Source organism: Vidua chalybeata, chromosome 8, assembly GCF_026979565.1.
Source record: "Vidua chalybeata isolate OUT-0048 chromosome 8, bVidCha1 merged haplotype, whole genome shotgun sequence".
In the NCBI taxonomy this organism is placed as follows: domain Eukaryota; kingdom Metazoa; phylum Chordata; class Aves; order Passeriformes; family Viduidae; genus Vidua; species Vidua chalybeata.
Window position 1 is genome coordinate 5,257,652 of NC_071537.1, and position 24,077 is coordinate 5,281,728.

The following is a 24,077-nucleotide window of genomic DNA, read 5'->3' on the forward strand; positions in this document are numbered from 1 at the left end:
TCTACTCTTAGAAATAAATTAGTTCCATGCTAAAATCTAGTAGAATAATGCATGGCTGCTGCAAATCTGCCAGTGAAATTAAGAGCTTTTTTGGCAAACTAACAAAGAGACTCAGTCCAGAGGTTTAAGGTTTCTGGAGCTGCTTCAATTGTGTTTCATGCTTGACTTTCTGCAGTCCTCCTGAACTGGCTGAATGCATCACTCTTGTTGTTTTCACCAAGTCAAAGCACTGAGAGAGGTTTTTCTATTTCATGCCCCATTCATATCTTGCTACTCAGATTATGTAATGTGGGTTATCCCAAATGCCTCTTGCTTCCCCCTTTGGAAAGTTTTTTTTTTTTTTTCAGAAAATAATAATGGGCAGATCTTCACTTCTGTAACTTCAGTGTACATCTGTTGCAGCTCAGATGTTTTTATTATAGTTATATGGGTTAAACCATGGTCCAGTCTAAATGCTGATTTTTTTTTTTTTTGTTATTTCTGCAAGTTTCAGCAAAAATCCTGTAGCATCTGCAAAAAGAATCTCAGTTAATTCAGTGCATTTGAAGTTACCTACCCAGTCTTGTCATTTTAAGTTTATATGTGTTGAACTAATTTTAATTTAATGGCAAAATGATAATGTTTTTTCTCTGTTCAGGGCAAGTTCCTGAGCAGGGAGTAATTTGCACACCTGTAGAACAGGAGTTCTCCATATAATAAACTGAATTAAACTGAGTGCATCCCAGTGGAAACTTCTAATTTAATTTTAGCCTCTTAGGACAGCAATGTAGGCATTCTGCTTATCAGATGAGTATGGAGTGTACTCTGGGATAGCAGATGAGATTATTTATCTTGTAAAGATGGGTAAGAGTAAAAAAAAAATTGATTTCAGATAATGCCTGTGGGTGCTGCTCCTAACTGTCCAAACATTGTGCTGCTTAGCAATTTTAAGACAAAAAAACCCATGTGAAGGCTTTATTCCACGTACAGGATGTGATCTGCTCAGTGATCCAGAGCAGTTCTCCCAAAGTCATTAGAATTTTAGCACCACAAAACAAAAATGTTTTTTTCATAGGTTTCATAGGGTTTCCCTCCCCCCCCCCCCCCCCATCCACAGCAAAGTACTTTTTGCCATGGATAGAAAGAAGGAAAATGAGCTTCTCTTTTCACATTAAATAGAAATAATTTGTTCTATGCACAGGGAAAAAAACTAGAGGGCCAAATTAGAAAGAGCAACAAAATCAGAGTGAATCAGCACAAATGCTCTATTCCCAACGCAGTGCCTGAGATTTGCAGTCACTCTGGGGACATTTTGCTGGTTCCCAGTCTCGTGGTTTCAGGATATCCCTGCTGGGTTTGATTTGATATTGTCCTCCTGTTCCAGTCTAACCACTTTTGTTATTAAATATGGCACTTGCAGTGTTATTTGAGATATGGAATGGGACCAGGGGAAGGGACCTGTTGGGTTTAGCTGGGCAAAAATTACAGAATTTCAGCCTTGCAGACTTACACTGTGCCTTTGCCTGGAGGAAAGCTGAAGAGCATTACTTTGGTGAATTGAGGGAGGCTGTTCCATTTTAACAGCATCAGTAATGACTTTATCAGTAACACTGTTTCTTTAGGGCTTTCTTTTTTGTGTGATGCTCTGCATGATTTATTAACGAGAATAACTTGCTAAATTATGTTCTTCTCCGAAAAATGATAACACGCAGATGTACAAACCCACATTCATGTGTTGCTTTATTGGTGCATTACAACATTACATTTCCTTCACATTGAGAAAGCATGAGATTAAAATACATTGATCCACAAAAATGCCTTCCCTACACTGACTTTGCACTGGTGATTGTGGCGCCTACAGATCCCTCCACAAGTTTCATTCCATTAAGTCTTTCATAATTTTAATTACATTTTAATCAAACCTTTTACATTGTCTACTTTATGACTCTTGATTTAATTATTCCCATTAAAATGTGTTATTCTTTACTGCTTTTCCGAGGTCACCAATTACTCCTGCAATTTCAGTTTTTATGCTGCATTACACTTCATGTTCCAATCCTTTAACAGCCACCACTCACTTGAGGGCTGGATGAGCTTTTCCTCATCCCAAAGACAGCCTGCCTGTACCAAAAGCCATTCAAATACTGAGAATGTGTACAGCACACTTAGAAGGCCCCACTCCATTTTGAGAATAAGCCAGATCTATATAAAAACATGCAAAATGCTCTATGCATCAGTATTAAACTTCTGATTTTGATTGAAGATTTATTCTTTTTTTAACATTTGCATATAACCTGGAAGACTAGGGTTCCTGCTGAAAGAAAGAGCTAATGGGTAAAGCCTTGCCCTGGCTCTGGGGCTCTCAGCAATCCTCCCACATGAAGTAATAGAAAACTATATTTGTTACAGAATTCTGTAGGATGGTTTAAAAACTTTGTAGGAAGATTAAGCCTCCATTGAACTCTGTGGATTTCTAGAATAAGATCTCAACCACAACAGAGGGGTGTTCTGTCAAATCCAGTGCAAATGCCATGTAATTTTGCTTTGCTGATGCTGGTATTGTGAATTACTGTATATTCACCAGGAAAACCACAGCTAAGATCAACTGTCTCTGTTGTAGAGCTCAGAATTCTGTAAGTGAAACGTCCTCCCTCTGACTCAGTTAAACTGTGCCAGCTTTGCAAGGCCTGATTTCTACAGAACCTTCCAGGTTCACTCCTGTTACTTTCTGTCCATTAATGTCATTTCCTATTCATAGCCATTTCCAAATATCATATAAGTTTATACACAGCAAGGTTGCATCCTCTTGTACACAGTTATTAGGCTTATTTTTAATGGGACCCTAATTTACTTACTTTTTATAAAAATTCAAGTGTTGCCAATCAGGAAGCAGCTCTTCTCAAAAAAAAAAAAAATCTACAAAGCTTAGCTTTGAGGAAAGTAAGTGACAAGCCTTACATAAAGACATTGAGCTGTTTGAATCACAAAATGTCTACAAGGCCGATGCATATTCCAACAGGAACACAGAAATTATAATCATGGCAGCAGTCTCCTCCAGTCTGAAGCACCGTAATTGTGGTCGTTGATCAACGTTATCTTGATTGCTCCAAGAAATGTTCAACTGCCAGGGTGTGGTCTGGAATATTTTGCCTGCATTTTTCACAGGATACCTAAGGAGAGAAAACCTGGAATCTGACATTCTGCCACCCAAAGGTACATCATCTCACAGGAATGTGGTGTATACTGCATAGTGCATACCTAACAGAAAGAATCCTACTGGTAACAAATTAACTTAGGTCACACACTTGTCAACCTTCTCCATACCAACAGTGGTTTGATTCAGGTGAGTTCCAATTCAGGTACCAACCTTGGCAAGCACCATGCCCAAGAGCATGGTGAGCTGAAAATGTGGGATGGGATTGGTGGAAAACTGTCTCCAGCCTTCCTCTGGACATGTTACAGTGCTGGAAACCACCACAAGCATTCCTGGTTCTGCGCCCAAAGTCACGAATGAGAATCTTTGCATTTCCTCAGGTCACCAATGCTGCAGTGAATCACTACACAAGAATGAACATGGCACAATGAGATCCACAGAAAACTTTGTGTTTCTTTATCCTCCCAGTTTTAGGGGGTTTTAAACACCTGTTTGAAGGACTTCAGCTTGTTAATGCAATGGTTGTTCTTTTCTTTCAAATTTGTTTCAATGGTAAATACTGCAAGAGTTCTCAAAAATTGCTGATGGTGCAACACCAAGTTTCTAATCCATCCTGTGTGTTGTTCTTAGTTGGCAATTTTAACAGCATGGAATTTCTTGAACGTGAGAATCATCCTGTAGAACTACTGATGCACAAGGCTTGGCTCTCACAAGTGCTTCACCAGCCACACCTTTTGCTTTCTTAGTCATTAGTAGCTCAGAATGACCTTGGCAAAACTTGACAATTAATACAAAGTTCCACCAGCACATGGAGATCTTTGTTAATGTCAGAAGGCAGCAAGATAAACATAAGGATGATGCCTTAAATTATCAAATTACAGATGTTGGACACCTGATGAAAAGTGCTCTGTGTACTCGCCACCCATCGAAATCAATGAGTGCTGAAGATGACCAGAACTTTGCAGAAGATACTCAGTACTTCAGAAAATCTGTTTCCAGATCTAGTATGTGCTCAACCACATCTCAAAATTACTCTCTTAACCATTCTCCACACGAGATTGTTTTTATTAATGTTCTTTCCCCTTCCCTCGAGTAGTTCTACCTGCTTGCAGTAGACAGAAAACAGATAATTCAGCAAGTCAGAACAAACTGAAAATTTAACTTTAAAAGTAGGATGGTATCACGGCATTAAAAATAAAATTAATTCCCTTTATAAAAAGGAAAGAAACAAAAGGGAAAATGTACATTAAGAACCACTGTTAAGAGACCAGTTTGGAGGAAATGTGAGAAGGCTAGAAGTTCATTCTGCACATTTCTCAAAGTCATACGGGACCTTCAGTTATCCCCTCCAGAGGCAGCCCAGTAGCATTGTCTGCTGTGGGTCTCTCTTCTTTCTTCACTGAGTTCTGATCCAGCAGGCTGACGTAAGATTTGTGACAGGCTGTATTACCCAAAGGAGGGTAGTGCTGTCTGTAGCAAATATAAGCAAAAATGAGGCCAATGATCCCTCCAACAAAAGCATCTGGAGGAAAAAAGCAACAAAACCAGAAGCAGGTTACAAAGGGAAGGGCAGCCAGGAGTGAAAACAGCAAATAAAAGACATTTGGTTGATGTGGAAGTGTTTAACACAGAAAATGTGAATTTTGAATTTTCCTAAAGAATTTAGAATCAAATACCACAATCACACTGGCCACATAAAATCTGTCCTTGGGGATTTGTGTAATGTTTTGAACACCCAAACTGTAGATGGTTGGCTAAATTCTGGGAGATGAGCACTGGGAATAGAACGGCCTCCATGGGGTATCAGACACTCCTGATCACAGCTGACCACTTGTGGGTGGGCAACCCATGGATCTTCACCCATTTATAAAAGCAGACTGCCAAGAACAATTTCAAGCTGGATGAATTCTTACCAAAAGCATCTGAAAGGTCAAAGTCTAAGCATGCCTGTTAACTGATTTAACACCTTTTGAATGTCTTTCTTCAATGTGTTTTACTATCCCATACTCCTAAACGAAAATAAAGTAAGATAAGTAAGGCTATTGGATGAGATATTTGGAATTTTAAATTTTCTATGGAGAATTCCTTCTGTTTCTGGTTCTGCCTCTTACTAAAATGCTCACTTCATCTTGTGCTTCATTTACAATCAACAAGAGAAAAATTTCACTGGAAATACACACACTGTGAAAGCCTCAGATTCAACATGAAGAATAATGAAGTGAGGCAAAAGGCACTCGTTAAAATATGACCCGACAGCACATTTTATTTTAACAAGACTGATTCAGCACACATCACCTGTGTTTCCATTCTTTCAATTTCAAGAAACCCAAAGTGTAATAAAAATGGTGAATCGCTGAGTTTACTGGCAAAGAAGAGTAAATCAATACAAATTATTTTTGTCTGAAGTCCTTAAACACAGATTAAATACCCTGGTTTGGCACTGTGATTTTTATTAGAATAAAGACCATGTGGTTCAATTTTCAATGCATAATAGATGGTTTGTAATCATCAGAGGAGTGAGATGCCTTTTATCAAGAATGGCTGGGGCAAGAAAAATTTAATACTGAGGTGGATAAATTTAAGAAATGTGACTCTAAGTCACATTGGAGGAACAGGACTATGTGGCATGACCCAGGAGATGCCTTCTAATCCTTTGTTCTCTTCCTCCACACAAAAGGACATAATGAATCTATCACAAATTAATGTAACAGGGGCTCAAACAGGAATTTAAAAGGTGATTGTGTGCAGACAGTAACTTATCCTACCCACACTGGAAGCTGACTGATTTCATGGCTCTACCAAACTATAATGGTATTAAAGGTACTGAGGGCAAGAATTTTCACTGTACAGCATCAATCAAATTGTAAAAAACTTAGTTATTGTGACAAGATTAATTTTCTATAAACCTGTGTTGGATGCAATTCTCAGATTATCCTACTTTGACTGAATAGTGTTCCAGCTGATTTTTTATTTTGTTTAACACTCAGGTCAAGCCTATGACTATTTAAATTACTGTTTTTAATCATGGAGAAACACCAGATTTTTGCCAGTCATCTTTAGGTTCCCTGGATTTTAAGGCTTGCTGAAAACTTGCCCAGATAATTTATTTCAAAACCTTTATACAAATTATGCAACTCTGGACCTCAGCATGGGTACCACAGTAAGACAAATTCACTACATGATTTATGCCAAAGGTTTCTGTCTTACTCACCTTGCTTGACTGGGGTTAAATAAAGCAAAAACATAGGCAGCTATTTTAACTCCTGGTTTTGAAAAAAACAATTCTGTCTTTTGTTTGATTTCATAGTAGAAATAACTTTCCTCTTTTTATTTTTTCCTTTTTTCCCCTTTGTCCATAAAGGAAAAAGAATATTCTTTCATTCTCAGTATTTAACTTTACTTTTTTTCCATAAAAAAATCCTCCCTTATTCCATGAGTAAATTAACATTTTCAGAATTATAAGCCAATACAGGGACTTATATATTGGGAATTGATATATTCGGGATTCACAGTTAAATATCCTAATATTCACTAATACCAATACTAAGGCCTTGAATATCACTCTCTCCAGCCAAATTGAAGGGAGCTCATAAAGTTCTCATAATATTAATGCTGTAATGGATTTTTAATAGAGGGACACTCCACTCCATCTTTCACCTGCTCTGTGCTAAGTCTTGGACTCAAAACTAATGGTCCTTTTTCATTTCCCACAGCATAGTAGAGGCTTCATCACAAAGTCACCCTAAATAATTTACCACAATTAGCTGACTCTGCTGAGCACAAAAGCCAAGGCCTGAGGTTCTGTGCTGTGCCCAGAGCGAACCAGTCTCTCCCTTGGGAGCAAAGTTCTCTCAGGGGAAAGCAGGGATCACCTGCAGGATAATGTCTGCCAGCACTGCTCTTGGGAAGAGATGAGTTTGTGCTGCAGTAAGGTAGAAAAATCATAAAGAAAAGCTTTATAAAATCAAGTCTTCTCTCCTGGAATCAGTGGCTGGCCTTGTCAAAGCTAGCATTTTGCAAGTTCCCATGTGAAAGCAATCCTGTTGGGAGCAATTTGTTAACATAACAATCTATTCTTGGGTAAAAAAAAATAACTTGCACCTGTATAAACTGTTTTTACACCGTTAGATAGAAAAATGAAAACTCTCTTTCACTACCAGCTTCCCTCCATGTAGATACTGAGAGTTTGAGTGACCAATCAATGCAGAATAACAACTTGTTACTAACCAATAAAAGTAATTGCCAAGAAAGCTACTAACAAATTAGAGTCCCACATGAGGTCTGTAAAACTGTATAAAAATGAATTATGTGAATAAAGAATGAAGAAAATGGAGTCCCGTGTAATTTATTCCCATAAGTTTGCAGCTCCATCTCCTTAAAATTCAAAGGCAGAATAGGAGCAGCTGTGATGAACCAAGTCCCAGCCCCCTGGGTGCAGTTTTCCTCCACCATGTACAAAGCCCACCATCATCACCTGCTCACAGCACACCTTTCAGCCCATCAGTCATTCTGGCAAGGCACAGTTCACACTGCCTTGTTCCAAACTCAAGGGCAAACCTGCACTCTCCACATTTCTTCCCACTCCTCCTTTTCTCTTTAACAGGGAGCTCAAGCCAAGGGCCAAGTGTTTTCTGTGCCTCCTGCCAGCACCTCGTGCTCAGCAGGTTTGTGCTGGAGGCTCTCTCCAGCCCCAGTGTCAGTGAGAAAAGGAGAGAAATGGGTCCTGAAACAAGGCAAGGCTCTGCTGGAAAGCAGGAGGCTCCTCAGAGAACATGTCAAGGCTGATGGCTGGTGACCAAGCAGCTGCAGGAGCACAGCAGGGTGAGGGAAAGCATGGCTGAGATTGGTTCTGCTGCTGGGTGAGATGAGAAGGTGCTTGGGGGGACAGAGCAATGCAGCAATTAATTGAAATGATGTGAGGAATCAACAGAATGATGTGTCTTTGTACTGGCATTTGGGGCCAGGTTTTGGTAGCAGAGGGAGCTGCAGGGGTGGCTTCTGTGAGAATCTGCCAGAAGCTTCTCCATGTGCAACGGAGCCAGCACCAGGCAGCTCCAGGATGGGTCTGTCACTGGCCAAGGCTGAGCACAGCAGGGATGTGGGAGCACCTCTGGGATAACAGACGTGAAAAAATGGGGAAAAAATCTGGACAACTACAATGGCAGCTGGAGAGAGGAGTGAGAGCATGTGAGAGAAACAGCCCTGCTGACACCCAGGTCAGTGAGGAAGGAGGGGCAGGAGCTGCTCCAGGCACCTTGACAGCAACTGCTGAGTGAACTCTCCCTCAACTTATCTCGACTCTTGAACCTTTCAGTGCATTTTCTCTCACCCCTCCAGCTGAGGAGGGGAGTGACAGACCTGGTGTCCAGCCAGGGTCAACCCACCACAGTGCTGGAAAACAGGAAACAGCATGTAACCACAATGAAACTGAAATTTCAGATAATTGAAAGGAGCACTCAGGACCCTGAGGGGAGTTCAATTTGCAAGGCCAGCAGTACAGTACTAGCAATACCACAGAAAGCCAAGATGACCTACATAACAGCATCAGAAATACCATGCATGCTATTTCTTACAGGAATACAGGGACAAATAGGGAAAAAGTAATTACAGGCTGGCTTACTTAGCAGAAGAATGAGGAAAAGCAAGGAAGCTGCAAAGGTGGCCATAAAGAAAGTCAAGAAATGGGTAAAGAAATAAATGATGGCAGGGTTTTCTGAATTGTCACATGAGTGTGTAATTGATAAATAGCACAGCCTTCTCCATCAGTTGCAGAATTTTGAAGGACTCTGAGACAACGGTGACAGCTGCAGTGACCTGATGGGTGTTGCACTCCAGAAGTGCCAGCTGTGAGGGAGGAGAGGATGCTGTGGCAGAGGCCTGAAGCTCTGAAGGTCAGTGCTAGCTAATCCAACCTTGCTAGAAAACCCCAGCATCAACCCAGGAGCAAGGAAAATCTATAGCACACCATGGTGTTTTTACTCACACCATGTACTGAAACAAAGAAATACATGGCTAACTAAGGGAAAAGAAGAGCAGGACAAAAGGGCACGTTCATGCCTCACCTTGCCAGTGGTGTTTGTAGTCACACATCCGTGACAGGGCGATCATCATGGCACAGTAGAGGGGCAGGATTGCTGCACAGAGCCTCCAGCTCTTCCCTCGGCCGCTCTCCGTGAAGCAGTGCAGCTTTCCAGCCAGGTAGAAGGTGGTGAAGCCAAGGCCTGAAAATGCAACTGATAAAGCAAAGCACATCACTGCAGTGGACTGTAATTAGTGCTGGTTTGGTTGGTTGGTTGGGTTTTGGTTTTTTTGGGGGTTTTTTTTAAGCAATCATGATCTTCCAAACTTTAAAAAAATCACATTTCTGGGGGAAGTGAATGAGAAAAGACATTCTCCAGCAAGATCCATGACAAACATATATTCTCCACAGCAGTGGTTTTACCTATGGAGCAACGCAAGCAACCAGGCAAGGGAACACTCAGAAGCAATTTGATTTCTTTCTAATATATAATACTCAGCTTTCACATCATCTGACATGTCTGCAAACACTGTGTTGCCTCTAGACATTCACCTATCCCATAGAAATTTAAATTTTTTCTTCCTTCAGCAATTTACCTTTTTCCTCTGGTGGAGACATCACATACTAAATTAAACATTTAAGCAATTTTTAAACTTGAGTCACAAAAGCTTTTTCATGCTTCAACCTTCAGCACATCTTTCCTGATTTTAGACCTATTCTAAAACTTAAGGTTCAAAGCAGAAAAGGACTCAGACACTTTGCACTGTAATTGAATTACATTTAAATGAGATTTTTAGGTTTCATTACTCAGTTTCTACAGAACATGCACAAGTGGCAGTGACAAGAGAACTCAGGCACCAGGTTTCTGCACTGATCTTCTTTCCTGTTACAGCTTTTACACCTTCCAGAGAGACACTGGACAAGGAAAGGACTTGGTTGCATCATTTTATCTTCCAGATGAATAAATGGAAGGATCAAAATGAAATGTCTTGCAATATCAAATGCAATCCTGAAGCAAAAACTTTCCAACTCCAAAAATATGTTTGTCTTTATATTTCTACTTTTCACCTCTGGTTATTATTTTTTAGGTGAACTGAAATCTGAAGGCAGCATTCCCAGACAGAAGAATCAATTGCTTTGTGGTTTTATTTTCAGGCAATCTATAATGCCCAGCAATTTAGAGGGCTTAAAGGAATATTGCCCAAGCTATAAAGTAGGTGTTCAGTTCACACAGACTCATATTTAGGATTAATACCATATACCAGGCAATTTTACCAGCAATTGTCAGCATGGTGCACAGCAGCAGCAGATTTAGCTAAAAGGACTTTACAGAGAATCTGGTGATATTTTAAAAAGACTATTTCTCTCAAATTTGTGGGGTTCTTTTCAGGGTCTGCCACATTTCCAGAAGGAGATGCTCTTGGAAGAACATGGAAGTTCAGCAGGATCTATCCTTAGGTGGTGGATGTGTTTCTCTAAACTAAATGGCAGAAAGAGGAGAGTCACAAACACTCCTCTAGGGTAATCCATGCCTAATACAAGAGGGAAAATAAATATATAATACTCTAATAATGTATTAATATATAACACTAATATTGTGGCTGTAGAACTAACGTTGTGTAGAGAAGCCTTACACTGCAGAATTTCAGACTGACTTCCCTTACCCTGGAGTGTGCAAATCCAGAAAGAGCTGCTTGACCCAACAGTGCCAGTGCATGCAGAGTCAGCAGTAAAACCCATGGAATTAACAACAAAATGCTCTGGGATGTGGGGTGTCCTTTATAAAAGTAACTGAGAGAATTCAAGACAGCTCAGTTGCTGTGCAGCCCATGCAGGCAGCTTTGCTTGATGGCTCTGCTTGGAAGATGTCAAGAGCATTAAGAAAAGCAATTCACTCTCCAAGAATCCTGGGCCTAAAGGTGATATTTACACTGAAAAACTGGTCCATCACTAGAGTGTATTTGAGCACATTTTTCCCCCACCAGCTGGAGTCAATACATCACTGCAGCATGAAGGAAATGCAAATACACACATGTCCTGAAGGATCACACCCTGCCTACTCTCCTAGTAATAGTTATTGAGAAGACAGATCCCAAAGATTCAGCAGAGCAATACAAAAGCACTTCTAGGCTGCCTTCTTCCAGAAAATAAATCAAACTCTCTTTATATAAAGAATGGAAAAGCAATAAAAAATAACAACCAGCCCTTTTTGGAGACATTGGTGTAAATGAATAGAAGAAAATCAGCCTGATTTAGTCTAAAACAACGTTAACACAAGAAACAAGCTGATAAAAATTCCAGACACAAATATTTAATTGATTTTAAATGTTATAAGAGGTGAAAGGAATGAGGAATGGGATATTTTTACCAATTAGTGTAGCTAACTCAAATCAAAGTCCTGATGCCACAAGTTGCTGAACTCAGGAAAAACTCTCATGAGACAAGCCACAGGTTCTGTCATGGCTTGTTAAAATGCTTTAAAATGCATTATCATTATTTGAATAAATAAAAATACATTAGGCTCAATTGTTCAGTTTGTTTCTATGATGTTATTTTCTTAAAAATTAGTTCAGAAGGAATAAGGAGGATGACAGCATCTGGAGACACCACAGATCCCATCCTGACACCTGATTCCCTCCAGAGAGGGAATTCAGGTGAGCTGAAAAACCTGTCTGTACAGACCAAACCAATTACCAAGCTGAAAGGCATAAGGTGAGAAACTGTAAACAAGAATCTGATCTAAAGCACCCCAAATAAATTATTCATTTAAAAATGTAATTGCTTTTGTGAGTGCTTTTCTGAAATTTAAACTAACCCAGGAGGATCTTCAGCCTCTCAAGTTTTAATGGATGCTTTGCTAAGCACACAATAAATGACTTTTTTACATTGAGCAGTTTTTGAACTAAAGAAAACCCCTCAACTTACTTAAGTGACAAGAAATCACAAAATAACCATCTGAATGGCCTTCATAAGGATCAGATAAAATGATCCATCCCTTTGTCTGCAATGCTTTATTTCTGCAGTGATTACTGTACATTTCCCAAGTGCAAACACAGACTATCCATCACTGGAATTGCTTAGCAGCCTACTAAGGAATTCCAGCAGCTAGGGCTACTGCTGTGTGTTTTCAGTTTCACACTGTTCAAAGACTGAAATATTTATCTTTTTTGAAGGAAAAAGTATGATACCAAATGAATGCATAAAATTTAATGCTGAAATTCAATTCAAAGAGCATTTTATAGAAGTACAATTCCCAAAGAATGTTATGAGCTTATTATCACAAAATATTTTTTATTTTTTTTCCAAGTGGGACAGTCAATCACCTTCCCTTTGGCTTAGCTTTATTAATTTCTTTTCACAGAGTAAGACAGTTCAGCAGAAGCAACATGAAAAGCACATCACAAACTACAAATGTATGCAGGGAGTTGGGAAAAAAAAAGAGAAGTTGGAGACAGAGACATGTTAGAACAAAAATAGATTCTGAAAAGCAAGAGCATTAGTCATTAGATTGTTTTTGCACCACTGTCACAGTGAATTCTTATGAACTTTTTTGGGGTTTGTGGTGATATGTTTTTTATGTACTTTTTTCTGATACCTCATCTCATCTGAAATTCCTAAGGTGGCCTCAGAATGCATCTCATTGCCATCAAAAAATGATAATTAAGTTTTGATTTATTCAGTTCATGATACCTTTTACAAAAGTCCTAAAAGCAACCTGTTCCACAGCCTACTCTTCCATTTCTGTGGGTAGAAACCTTGAAAAAAAAAATCCTCCTTCTCTGAGAACATAGTAAAGAGAAGATTAAACCAGCTCAGATCCTGGAATTACTTTCAATAATTTCTCTTTTTAAGCACAGTATGTAGGCACAAGCCTTAGATCACTGCCTCTTCAGCTCTAATACAAATTATGGCCATGGGGGCGTTTATGAGATATTTAACAACAAATAATCCTTACCAAGAGCAATTTTTTTCTTTTCCAGTTCAACACTGGGAAATATCAAATTCCAACCAATGGGTCAGGGTAACTTCTTGCTTTCCTGTTTTTCTGTAATTACATTATCAGTAGTATCCTGGATAAGGATCACATCCTGCTCAGCCTCTTGTCATGCATCACTCATTCAGGGATGTGCACATCATTTAAAATTTACTTGAAGGAAATTGGCCCAAACATACAGATTAGCATGTAAAATACAATTAGAAGGCAGGCTGAAGAGTTTCTCCATGGATAGAATTTTTTTACAGTGGAGGATCAGAATGCTTCTGTCAAACCCATGGTCAGCAGTGTCAAAGAGTTTACTGGAATTTACCAGTTTTAATACTGCAAATAATCCCCTTAAATACTTCAAAAAGGAACTATGGAAACCCCAGGACTATGCCCAGCCTGAGCAGGAAGGGTTATACAGAAAATCACTGCTTCCCTTTTCATGGTGTGACACACAGCAGGAATAGGGAAATGTTATTTATTCCTGCAACCCTGCAAAGTGCAAAACAATGCAGCCTGATCTATCCCCCATCTGCAAGAGGAACTTTTATTGGGGTTTTATGGAGAGAAGTAGAGTTTGGACAGGGGGAAGGCAAATGAGTTTGAGCCTTTTCCCACCCCCACTTTCAAAGTGAACCAGGACACCAAGGAGGAAGTGGCTGCACAGCAGCACTTTACTGTCACTGAATTCACTGGGCTCCAAACTTGCCAAAAATTCTCGTGAGAGAGACTTTTAAATAACTCTCCTGGAAAAATCAGGGACTGGAAAATTGGGCATCTTCATTTCCAGTTCAGTCTAGAATGAAGTTTGCTAGCTGAAGAGAGCAAAACTAGAGTTGCTCTCTGTTTTGGAGTACACAGTAGATTTGGGATGAATACCTTTAAACATACAAAGGAAAAGGGAGAAAATACAATTTTTCAAAGTGCTAAATAACTGAATTGTTCAGCATGGAGAAGAGAAGGCTCTAGGGCAACCTGGTCTAGTGGGAGGTGTCCCTGTCCATGGCAGGGGGTGGAACTGGATGACCTTGAAGGTCCCTTCCAACCCAAACCCCACAGTGACCCTACATCCTTTGTGTAAAACAAACTCATAGAACATGTTGGCCAGGGAGGATAAATCCCAGGGAGGAGCCACTGTTCTACACCTCTAGGATTCCTGTTTTAAAAACCCACCTTTATTTTTTTTTCAATTCAGAGAAAAAGGAAAATATTTTTGAGGTATGCACATAATCTGAACCTCAAACAGGCTCGGAAGAGTTGATTTATTATTAAGGCAGGAAAACTGATCATTAAGGAGTTCATTTCACAAGCCCCTCATGAATTCCAACAGCTCTTGTTGTTGAGTATTCACAGGTAATTATGTCAGAGAAGAGGTAGAAGCATTAAACACAACCATTCCTGAGTATACTCAGAGAGTGAATTAAGAAGCCAATAAACCCCACAGGGCTTTTTTAAATGTTTTTCTTGCGTATCTGAGAAATCCGTTTCATATTTCCCTGGATTCTTTTATAAAAGGATGAAATATTTCAGTGAGACAGTGCCATACAGCTGTTAATTAAGAGATTTATCTTGAAAATAGGGGAGTAGCAGCAATTACTGCCAAAAACCTGTGGCTTGTAGCTCATTTGTTACTTAAAATGTTAATTTTCAAGTGAAGGAAATATGATTATCCTCCATGAAATTGCTAGCTAAAGATAATTAACAGTTCAAATTTAGATACCCAACTATAATTACAAGTACTGAGGTAATATTTTATAAAAATTATCACAGGATAGCAAACATTTATATGGAAATTCAATAATTTCTCCATTCTGAAGCACATAAATCACTTTAATTTTTCAAACAAATGGATGTCTTTTAACATGTAAAAATATTTTCGTTCTTACAACTGACTAATTTGAAGTATTTAGTGGAAAAGGGGAGGAGAAGCCACCTGTCCTTTCATTCTAATGACATCATATTTCCCAGACACCTTTTTTTCTTTGCAGTGACACAGCAAGAAACAGCACAATTGCTGTGCTAATTTAATTAGTGCTTCATCAGGCAAGTCTGGAGCATAAATGATATAATCAGCTTTAATATCTCTGATGATATGCAGTGACAAACACTGAGTGGGGCGGTCAGTTGTGAAGAGATAGAGACAATAATATATTAACAACCAGGCAGTCCCCAGCAAAGTGCTGGGATGTGCTGAGAGTTGTTTTAGAGTCTTCACCTGGCTAAGAGAATCCACACCCAGGCTGCTGCCGCAGAATTCGTAACTGGTTCAGAGAAGCAAAAAAACCAAGAGATTTCTCTCTTCTTCTCCCAAAACTGAGGAGGGGGACTAGATAGAAACCTAATTTAGGAGTAATCCTGAGCAGAGTCCAGCTGGGGGGGATGGGACAAGTCCAGATGAATGCAGCACTGCTCTGTGAACCAGTTACCAGCACTACAACTGCTCGAGGTGAATTCCCCATTTCCAAAGAATACACATAGAATCAAGGCCAGAACCATGGATATTCATATCCAAATTATTCTCCTGCTCCTCGTATTTAACTCCCACCCATCACCTGCCCTGCTGCAAGAGGCATTCTCTGCATACAGTGATATTTTTCATTGAGATTCCAGCCTCCTTGCCATACTAAACAATACCAGAAAGTGATATCCTCTCCTATTGTTTGGCAGCATAAATATATTTTAAACATTGCCTATTGGCTTTTTTGATATTTACATCAACTAGTAGTTCAATTTGTTCAGACAAGGTCTTCCTGTGCTCACCCACACAAACTTACTGATTTCAAGCAAGTAATGAAGGCAGACAAAGCAGGGAACATGGAGAATAGAACAGAAAAGAGCAGAATATTTCAGTTGGAAGGGACCAACAATTATCATCTATTCCTACTGCCTGAGCACTGCAGGGCTGAAAAAGCTAAAAAAAAAAATTATATTAATTAATTTTTTATTTTTAAAAAATATTTTAAATTAATTAGTTTTAGTTAATTATTTTAAATTTATTTTTAAATTAAAAAAAATTACCAAAAGCTAAAGCAAATTATTAAGAGCAGTGTCCAAATGCCTCTTGAAGAGTGACAGGCTTGGAAAACACTGCCCAGCTCTCTGAGAAGCCTCTTCCAGTGTTGGACCACCCCCATGGCAAAGAGATTATTCTGATATTGAGTCTGAGCCTCCCCTGGCACAGCTTCTAATCATTCCCACGTGGATCCCAGGGTGAAGAGATTAGCAAAGACAGGTTAATAAAATGAAGAATAAAATACCTTACCATATGGTAGAGAACTTCTTGCAGGACTGAGCAAGTGATGTTTTAAATATTTTGTGATGTTTAAATCTTTTTAAATAAGACTTAATATGACTCAGCAGTCATATTTAGTCCCAAGTGTCTGTGGAAATGTTATGATAGTCTAAACATCGGGTCAATCATTCTGATTTCTATTTTCTGGTTAATTCCCTCAGTAAAATCATCCAGAGATTTCTTCCTTCCCCCACCTTCCCTGTGAGTGTTTTTTTTTAAATACTTCCCATGCTATTCCATCCACAAATCCAACTTGCATTGCCTTCCAACATGATTAGCAACCCTCAACATAATAATTCTCCAAAAGTTCCCAGTTGCTTATATAAAATGCAAGAATCAGACTTAAACCCATTGTCTTAGTTCAGGTTGAAATAAAGGAAAAACTGAAAGTCTCAACAAAAAAAACCACCAGCCAAATCAGTAGTTTTCAACAAAGCAGTATTAGTTTTAAAAATATTTTGCATAAATAATTGTCATGTGGGTTTTTTTTGAGAAAACATTGATGTAATCATTTGCTCAGTCTTCTGCAGAAGGAAGGAAAATAAATCACCTGCAATAACTCCTGTTTTCTGTGTGGAACTGACAGCATTAGCAAAATCCAAATGAGGCTTTTGCAGGTGTTCTTTTTTTCTTTCTGGCATAAAGAGTATACTTGATTTCCTGCATTATCTCATAGCTTTTATCTCAAGAGCCTTTTAATATCCCCTTGCTTTCAAGAGACCTAAATTAATGTTTTCAGAAAATGTTATGGCTGAGATTTCTGCCGTTTGATAAATCAGTCAGCCACCTCGAAAGGAAGCTGCCTGGCATTTTATCATTCAATTTCAAGGGTTTTACTGAGTTATTTTTCTTTTGCTTATAGCAGAATTGTAGTTGGTACTCCTGATTTTAATGAAATTATTCTGGATTCAGAGTTATTTGCATTACAAGAACATCATCTTGTGTGAGTCAGGTCTATCCCTTTTGCTGCTCAAAGGGGATTTGAGTGTGCAAGGAGGATTTGGAGACTGATCACAACTAATTCTTTTAGGGTGGAAAAGACTCACCCCAACTTACAAAGGTGAGTGCTCAGTAGGGAGTTTTAAAGTCCTCATGGACACAGAATATTTGGGTTTACTTGCAAGTAGCTCTAATACAGGCAGAACACTCTCGTGCATATTCTGATTTATGTGCTGCAATGGCAGTTTCAAAGAATCTCAATATTTGCCAGCACTGTTGTGAGATTTCTTCCTTAAAGATGGTCAGAAAGTGATGTGCCAGCCTCCCCTGAGGTCACAGCCTTCCAGTTCCAATCAAACCTGTGCTTCCTGACCCATTTCACTCCAGAGAAGAGCTGTCACCACAGTTCACAGGTGGAAATTGATCTTTAGGTCTCTGGTGTGACTCAGAGGCCTTGAACAGAAAAGGTCAGGCAGAAGAGCAGTGGTCTTTATTTTAGATACAGCAGCACAACAAAGTCTTCTGCAGCCTGTGAAACCAATACCTTAACCTCAGCTTATAAATTTTGCCTAAAAAGCTAAAGTTAGGCAAAAAGAAAGGAAGAATTAGACTGAAAAGTACTTAAGCTCTTTTCCTGCACAGATGAAAGCAAACTGAACAGATAAAATAACCAAGAAACAGCAATATAATAACCAATAACCAGCAGCAGCTGCTGGGAAAACTTTATTGGAGCTAAGATCAGAGATTTACTTACACTTGCAGCTCACTTTTTTAACTTTAGATTTTTACATATTTCCATTTTGTCTGTAAGTGTAAACTATAGCTCAAGAGGCAAAGAAAATAATTTTCTTCTTCACTTCTAAAGGGCCATTACTTTCTTAAATGTATCAAGATACCTTCATTCATCAAGGAGGTAATTAAAAAACACATGACAACACAAGTCACTGCTATTGTCCCCACAGCCTCTGATTGCATTCTTCATTCCAGATTTCTGATTGAATTCTCTGATTTCTTCAGCTATATTCAACAGTAATCTCTACAAACCTCTTTCAGCAATATAATAAAAAGAAAAACAAAAACACCCACACAAGAAATGAAAGCTCTCGCACAGCTCTGTGTTAACATTCATTCTGTAAATATAAAATTGAGATATTACCAAAAATCATTTCTTCAAAACTCTAGTTTTTCCTTGCAAAAAGGAATCTCTAGACTCAATAAAGATTTTTATTTTTAAAAAAGACACAATTTAGCCAAAAGTCAACTTTTCAAACTAATATAAGTAACTAAATTGCAGCTACAAATTAAAAATCACATGAGTCCTTTATTTTGCTCTTGATACAGCAATTTTATACAGGATATGTTAATTTATAATTGATTTAATTCCCATAAATCCATCCAATCCAATGTGAAATCGTAAGTTCAATTATTTCTGCAGCCACTATGTTATAATGATTATTTTTTACTGAGTTTGGATTCCAATCAGTTGATGGCATCTTTCTCTCAGGGATGAATTGCCAGCAGGAATCTCCTGAAGTCCAACACAGGGAAATGCAAATTCCTGGACTGGAGGAAGAACATTCCAGCTCTGCTGGGTGATTGCCAGTACGAGGTGAAGAGACAACTGGCACCAACTGAAGCACAGGAAATTGCATTCAAATATAACAAATAACATTTTCACTGAGTGGTCAGGCACTGGACCAGCCTCCCTGTGAGATAAGTTGTGGAATCTTCACATTAAATCAGAACTCAACTGGAAATCGTCCTCTGGAACCTTCTCACCCTGACCATGCTTTGTTGTGGCTGGAACTGCACAATTTCCAGAGGCACCTCTCAAAGTTCTGTGAATCCAGCTATAAGTTGACACAAACCAGACTATAAAGTGATGATTCCTTTTTTTTCACAGCAGACACATGAGTTTCAGGCTGTCTGTGTGGGTACTGGTGGCCACCACGATGGGTTCAATCCCCCCTGACCACCAACACTCAGCAGTACAAGCCCCAAGGAGGTTTAATTAACCTCTCACCAAGCCACTATTTTTGCTTCAGTAGAAAGGTACCAAAACCAGTTTCATGCAACTTCCTCTAATTTAATTCCTTAGCTGAAAAACACAGCTTCAGTAGTTCTGGCCAATTCAGAAATAACACATTTAAAAATAGTCACTAAATAGAGCTGAAGCCAAAACTGGCAACTGCAATTTGCTTGCAAATGTTTTGAGCAGAATAAGAGCCTAAAGGGAGTTATATCATGAAGAATTAATCACTTCCTCTAAGAAAGCAAACGGGGTCAAGAAACTGGCATTAAATTCACAAAGGATTTTTGGTGTTTCTAAATAAATTGTGTTGTGTTACTATTATTTACCCATATTTGCTTGTACAAGGACTCCATTACCACAATCACAGCAGCATATGGGACGTCTCCCTGCCTAGGATTTAATTTTTTCTTCTAAGCTAAACAACCCATTTTACTGAACAATATTTGAAGCAAGCCTGTGATGCTGATTTGCTACTTACTGTTCTGTTAAGCCACATATGAACATAAACATTTCAGATGTAACCATGAAGTTGTCCCAGTTTTGGCAATAAGTAAAGACTTATTTATTATCTATTTCAACATAAACACATACTATTTTTGCAACACTTTTGTTTGCTGTTGGTGGCCTGTCCTCATTTATACAGGTGAAATATGGGTCAAAGATTCAGTTAGAATGCAAGGGATTAGGTCTTTATTCCTTTGATTTAGAGCTCTGTATCCAAAACTTGGTATCACCAACTTGATGATCTGGATTCATATTTTAAGCCAAAATTCATTTCAGACAGCAACTGGAAAAAGACATGGACGAAACCTAACTCATAAAATTTGGCAGAACCAGTTTATCTTTGTGCCATTACCAGGATATAAAGTGAAAAGAGAATTTGCCCCTTTATTTCCCTCCTCCTTCCAGTCACCTGACTGGTGATGTGGGAACATCACAAGAAATTTACTGCTCATATTCTTCTGCTCTCCTCTGAGAACTCTTTAGAGGTCCCAGGGCATTGCAACGATTTTAAGTTGCAGCTCATGAACCCTACATGCTTTCATAAAAAATGTGAGCTCTCATATGGAAAACACGCTCAGTATTCCTGTCACCTTAATTAAACATGTTCTTGACATATGGTCAAGCAGAATCAGCCTTCCTTGTGCATGAAAACACCCTGGTGCATTCCAGGCTGAACATGTTCCCTGAAAAAAATTAAGATATATTCTCCAAACAAAGATCTTTACCCAATTATAGCAATTCTAGCCAATTATAGCTAACTGCAATTTAAGATACGATCTAGAAAGCTGGCATTCTCTCTCATGACCTCATGGTAATAATACAAATTCCAACTTCTGTCACCAAAATAGACTCAGACCTCCCTGTCCACACAAATACCAGACAATGAAATGCTCACCTCTCTTTCACATTGTGAAATCTTCCTTGAGCTGGCAGATGTATAAAGCTATTCAAAGTCACAAAGAACTGTTAATTAAATGAACCCTACTGATTTCTTTTCCATTTTTAATTACTGTATATCTGGCCTACCTGGAATTGTTCCACTGGATACAAGCCTGGATTTACAAGCATTTCTTTCCCATGCACATTGATTTTCAGATAAAGAACACTCCAGGACTTGTAAGTTCCTATTTTGTTTGTAGAGAGATTTTGTCAGCCTGGCACAAATGTCAAAACGACATCAGGCATTAGATGAAAAGGAAGAAATCAATTGCAAAAAGCTGTCTATCCATCCCATTAGTACAATGTATGCCTGCAAATTCAGTGATCTTTTCAGGTCCCAGTTGTGCACATGGCTTGTCCAATTAAATGTTCTGTGTTCGTTCACCTTAATTTTCCTCTTGCATGTGTTGCATTCAGTTAAATTCTCTTTATCCATACATCACATTTTTCATCACTGGTATGCTGGGTAATCATTACCAATAAAAGGTTTTCTGCTGATTTCTGCATGAATTGTTCTGTTTGTTTCATTGAATACACTCAATCATTGTCTGTATGTCCGTGCATTTGGTTGTTCATTTTTTGTCTGTAGCTTGCTGTTGCTGCTGCTTCCATCTTGTTGCAAGGAGGGAAAAATACATCTGGGGAGGTGGAGATGCCATGAGGCCTCTTCAGGACAGGCTCCCCAAAGGTTGTCTGCAAGAAAACTCTTCGGGAGGCACAAAGGCAAGAAAAAAATGCTGCACTTATGATCTTTAAACATCTCTGTTCTGATGAAGTATGGGCATGGAGAGGCTGCATGGCTCCATCACAGGTGCTAGCTTTAAATTTGCATAAAATTGCCAGTGGATTATAAAACCGTGGAAATGCTAAATGTGGAATAAACAAATGTATATTTCAGAGTTATTTTGTGTGTCAGAATAGCAACGTTTGTGCCACTCAGGAACACCTCTGAGCTACTGGACACAGGCAGGAGTCTGGGCTCCTACAGCCAAAGGTCCATCCCCTCTCACAAGACTGGCAGTACACCGGAAAAGAAGCAAAATGGGTTCCAAAAAATCCAAAAGATCCAGAGATTTCTTTGATCCAGTGGAATGTGCAAGTCACTTTTTGGCTTTATGAAACAGTCTGTGCTCCACACATTTTTATTCTTTTATGACATGCACTCTTTGGCCCAGGGAGGTGAAGCCGAGGAAATCATCTGTGCTCCAAGAAAGGAGAACTCTCCTTCAGGGCACAAGTTGGCTCTGAGAGTGATAACAGGTTGTTCACAACATTTTTATGGAGTAAGCAAGGTCAGACCAGGCCATCTGGGAGTGCCAGTGCTGTCACTCTTGACACACATCCCTGCATTTTACACTCTTACAGCTCCCCGTTTACAGCACCACGGATTTTCTTGTTAAAGGCCGCGTCTTGCATGGATGAAGTTTTAGATTCTGGTATAACAAAGCTTGTGATTGACAGCCTATCCTAGAAATGCCTTAAGAAAAACTGTTTTGAAGATCAGAATGGCTCTTGACTGAAGCTTCTAACCCCTCTTTATGAGCTGCCTGGCAGCTTTTACTTGTGATTTATTTTCCCCACGGGTTCAAGTGAAGTAGGAAATACCAAACTGTAGTGGGCTACTTGTAACCATCATACCAAGAGAGTACTATGGTTTATGTCAACTCTCATCCTCACCACTTATATTTCTGCAGACATGAAGCAGAAAAAATAATCCCCTAAATACTAACAGAAACAAAAAAAAAAAAAAAAGACCCAAACAAACAACTCTTTTAGGTGCTGTTTCATTAATTTCACAACACACAGTGAAGGATGACAGAAATCTGAAGAGTGGAACTCCTTCACTTTACCTTGTAAGAATCTTGTGCTGAAGGAAGGGAGAAAGGTGCCAAGGAAAAATTTTGGACTGGGATTATGGAAGGAAAGTTCATAAATGTTCACACCTTAAGAAGACAGGAAGGACAGTTTTTTAAACTGAGCTAAGAAAGTGGAAAACTATAGCACAACTTGCAAACATGAATTATTATATCCCAAACATCCTCATTGCTTCATAGGTGTAGGAAAGCAGTATAATGGTGTGTTTCCCATAATACTTTTTTGGTTTCCACTCTTTCTACTACTGGGAATGAAGTAATAACAAGAAACTAAATTCGTGATCACAACTATAAACTGTTCTTGATAAAAATGACAATTATGGTTATCGAAATAATTCTGCTGCAGAGAAGCATTGTATGATTGTCAAATTAAATGCTTTCTTTCTCCATTATGAGAATAAAATATGTGTGGATTTTTAAGGCTTGTCAGAGACTTAGATATTATAACATCAGGCTTCAAACAGCTAAATAGTTCAAGCAGCTGCAGAATTGCCTCACTCTAACATACACTTATCAAGTGATAAAAATTACTGAATATGTAATATCTCTTCATTCTTATCACATTTTAATAAAAGGCTTTGTGGTGGGAAATACAGTCAACTCAGCCACACTAATCTTATGTCAGTGATGGCGAAAGCTGCTCTCATCATTTGGATCTAAATACTCTGGGACATCATTCTGCTCCAATAAATTAGGTGTGAGCTGCAGCACCGTAACTCAGAGCTTATACAACCAGTGCCAGGTAAGAGGAAAACCCCAGGACTCCTGCTGTGGCTGCCCCACTGGCTTGGAACTAAAGCTTATAACACACCTACAAACATCTACTTCTCATTTATTTCTGAGACTCAAACAAGAAAGAAGGAGCAAAATCAGCTCACAATTTCAGTCATCTCATTTCATCACCCAGCTTGTTTGCAGTATGTACTTCTGTACAATTAGGCAACTTGAAGTTACCACTTTCAAAACAATTCCATAGATACAACTTACTGCTTCTCAATTGGCAGTTCTTGGAACAGCTGAAAGCAACAAACATTACTGGCCAAAAAATCCCAAAGAAGCTTACAGTAATCAAGTCATTTTACAGATGAAAAGAAGTTTTATCAGACATGACATAAAACACACTAGAAATCAGCTTCTCAAGACAGAGAAAGGAACTTTTACCAACATCTAAGTCAGTGAAACTAATTAAATCAGGTAGATGAATTCTCAAAAAGCCACCTAAACTTCTGTCAGGATACAGCACAAACTGGGGGTATCTGATCAAACCATGAGACCTAGATTGAGGACCTCAAAGCCAAAAGAAGAATTACTGTACTGTCCTACTTCATACTCCACTGGAATATAACAAAATAAATATTTACTA

The 24,077-nt window shown here is 38.9% G+C and overlaps 1 protein-coding gene across 1 annotated transcript in view; it reads right to left on the reverse strand.

Moving 5' to 3' along the window:
- Positions 1-1,694: 1,694 nt before the first annotated feature.
- The window catches only part of PLPP4 (phospholipid phosphatase 4), a 47,278-nt gene continuing 24,895 nt past the window's right edge, over positions 1,695-24,077 (reverse strand). The window contains exons 6-7 of the mRNA XM_053948884.1: positions 9,196-9,366; positions 1,695-4,655 (exon numbers count right to left, since the gene is read on the reverse strand). Coding sequence (XP_053804859.1) covers positions 4,456-4,655; positions 9,196-9,366 — 371 coding nt within the window. The 3' untranslated portion in view covers positions 1,695-4,455. The remainder of the gene's footprint in view (positions 4,656-9,195; positions 9,367-24,077) is intronic.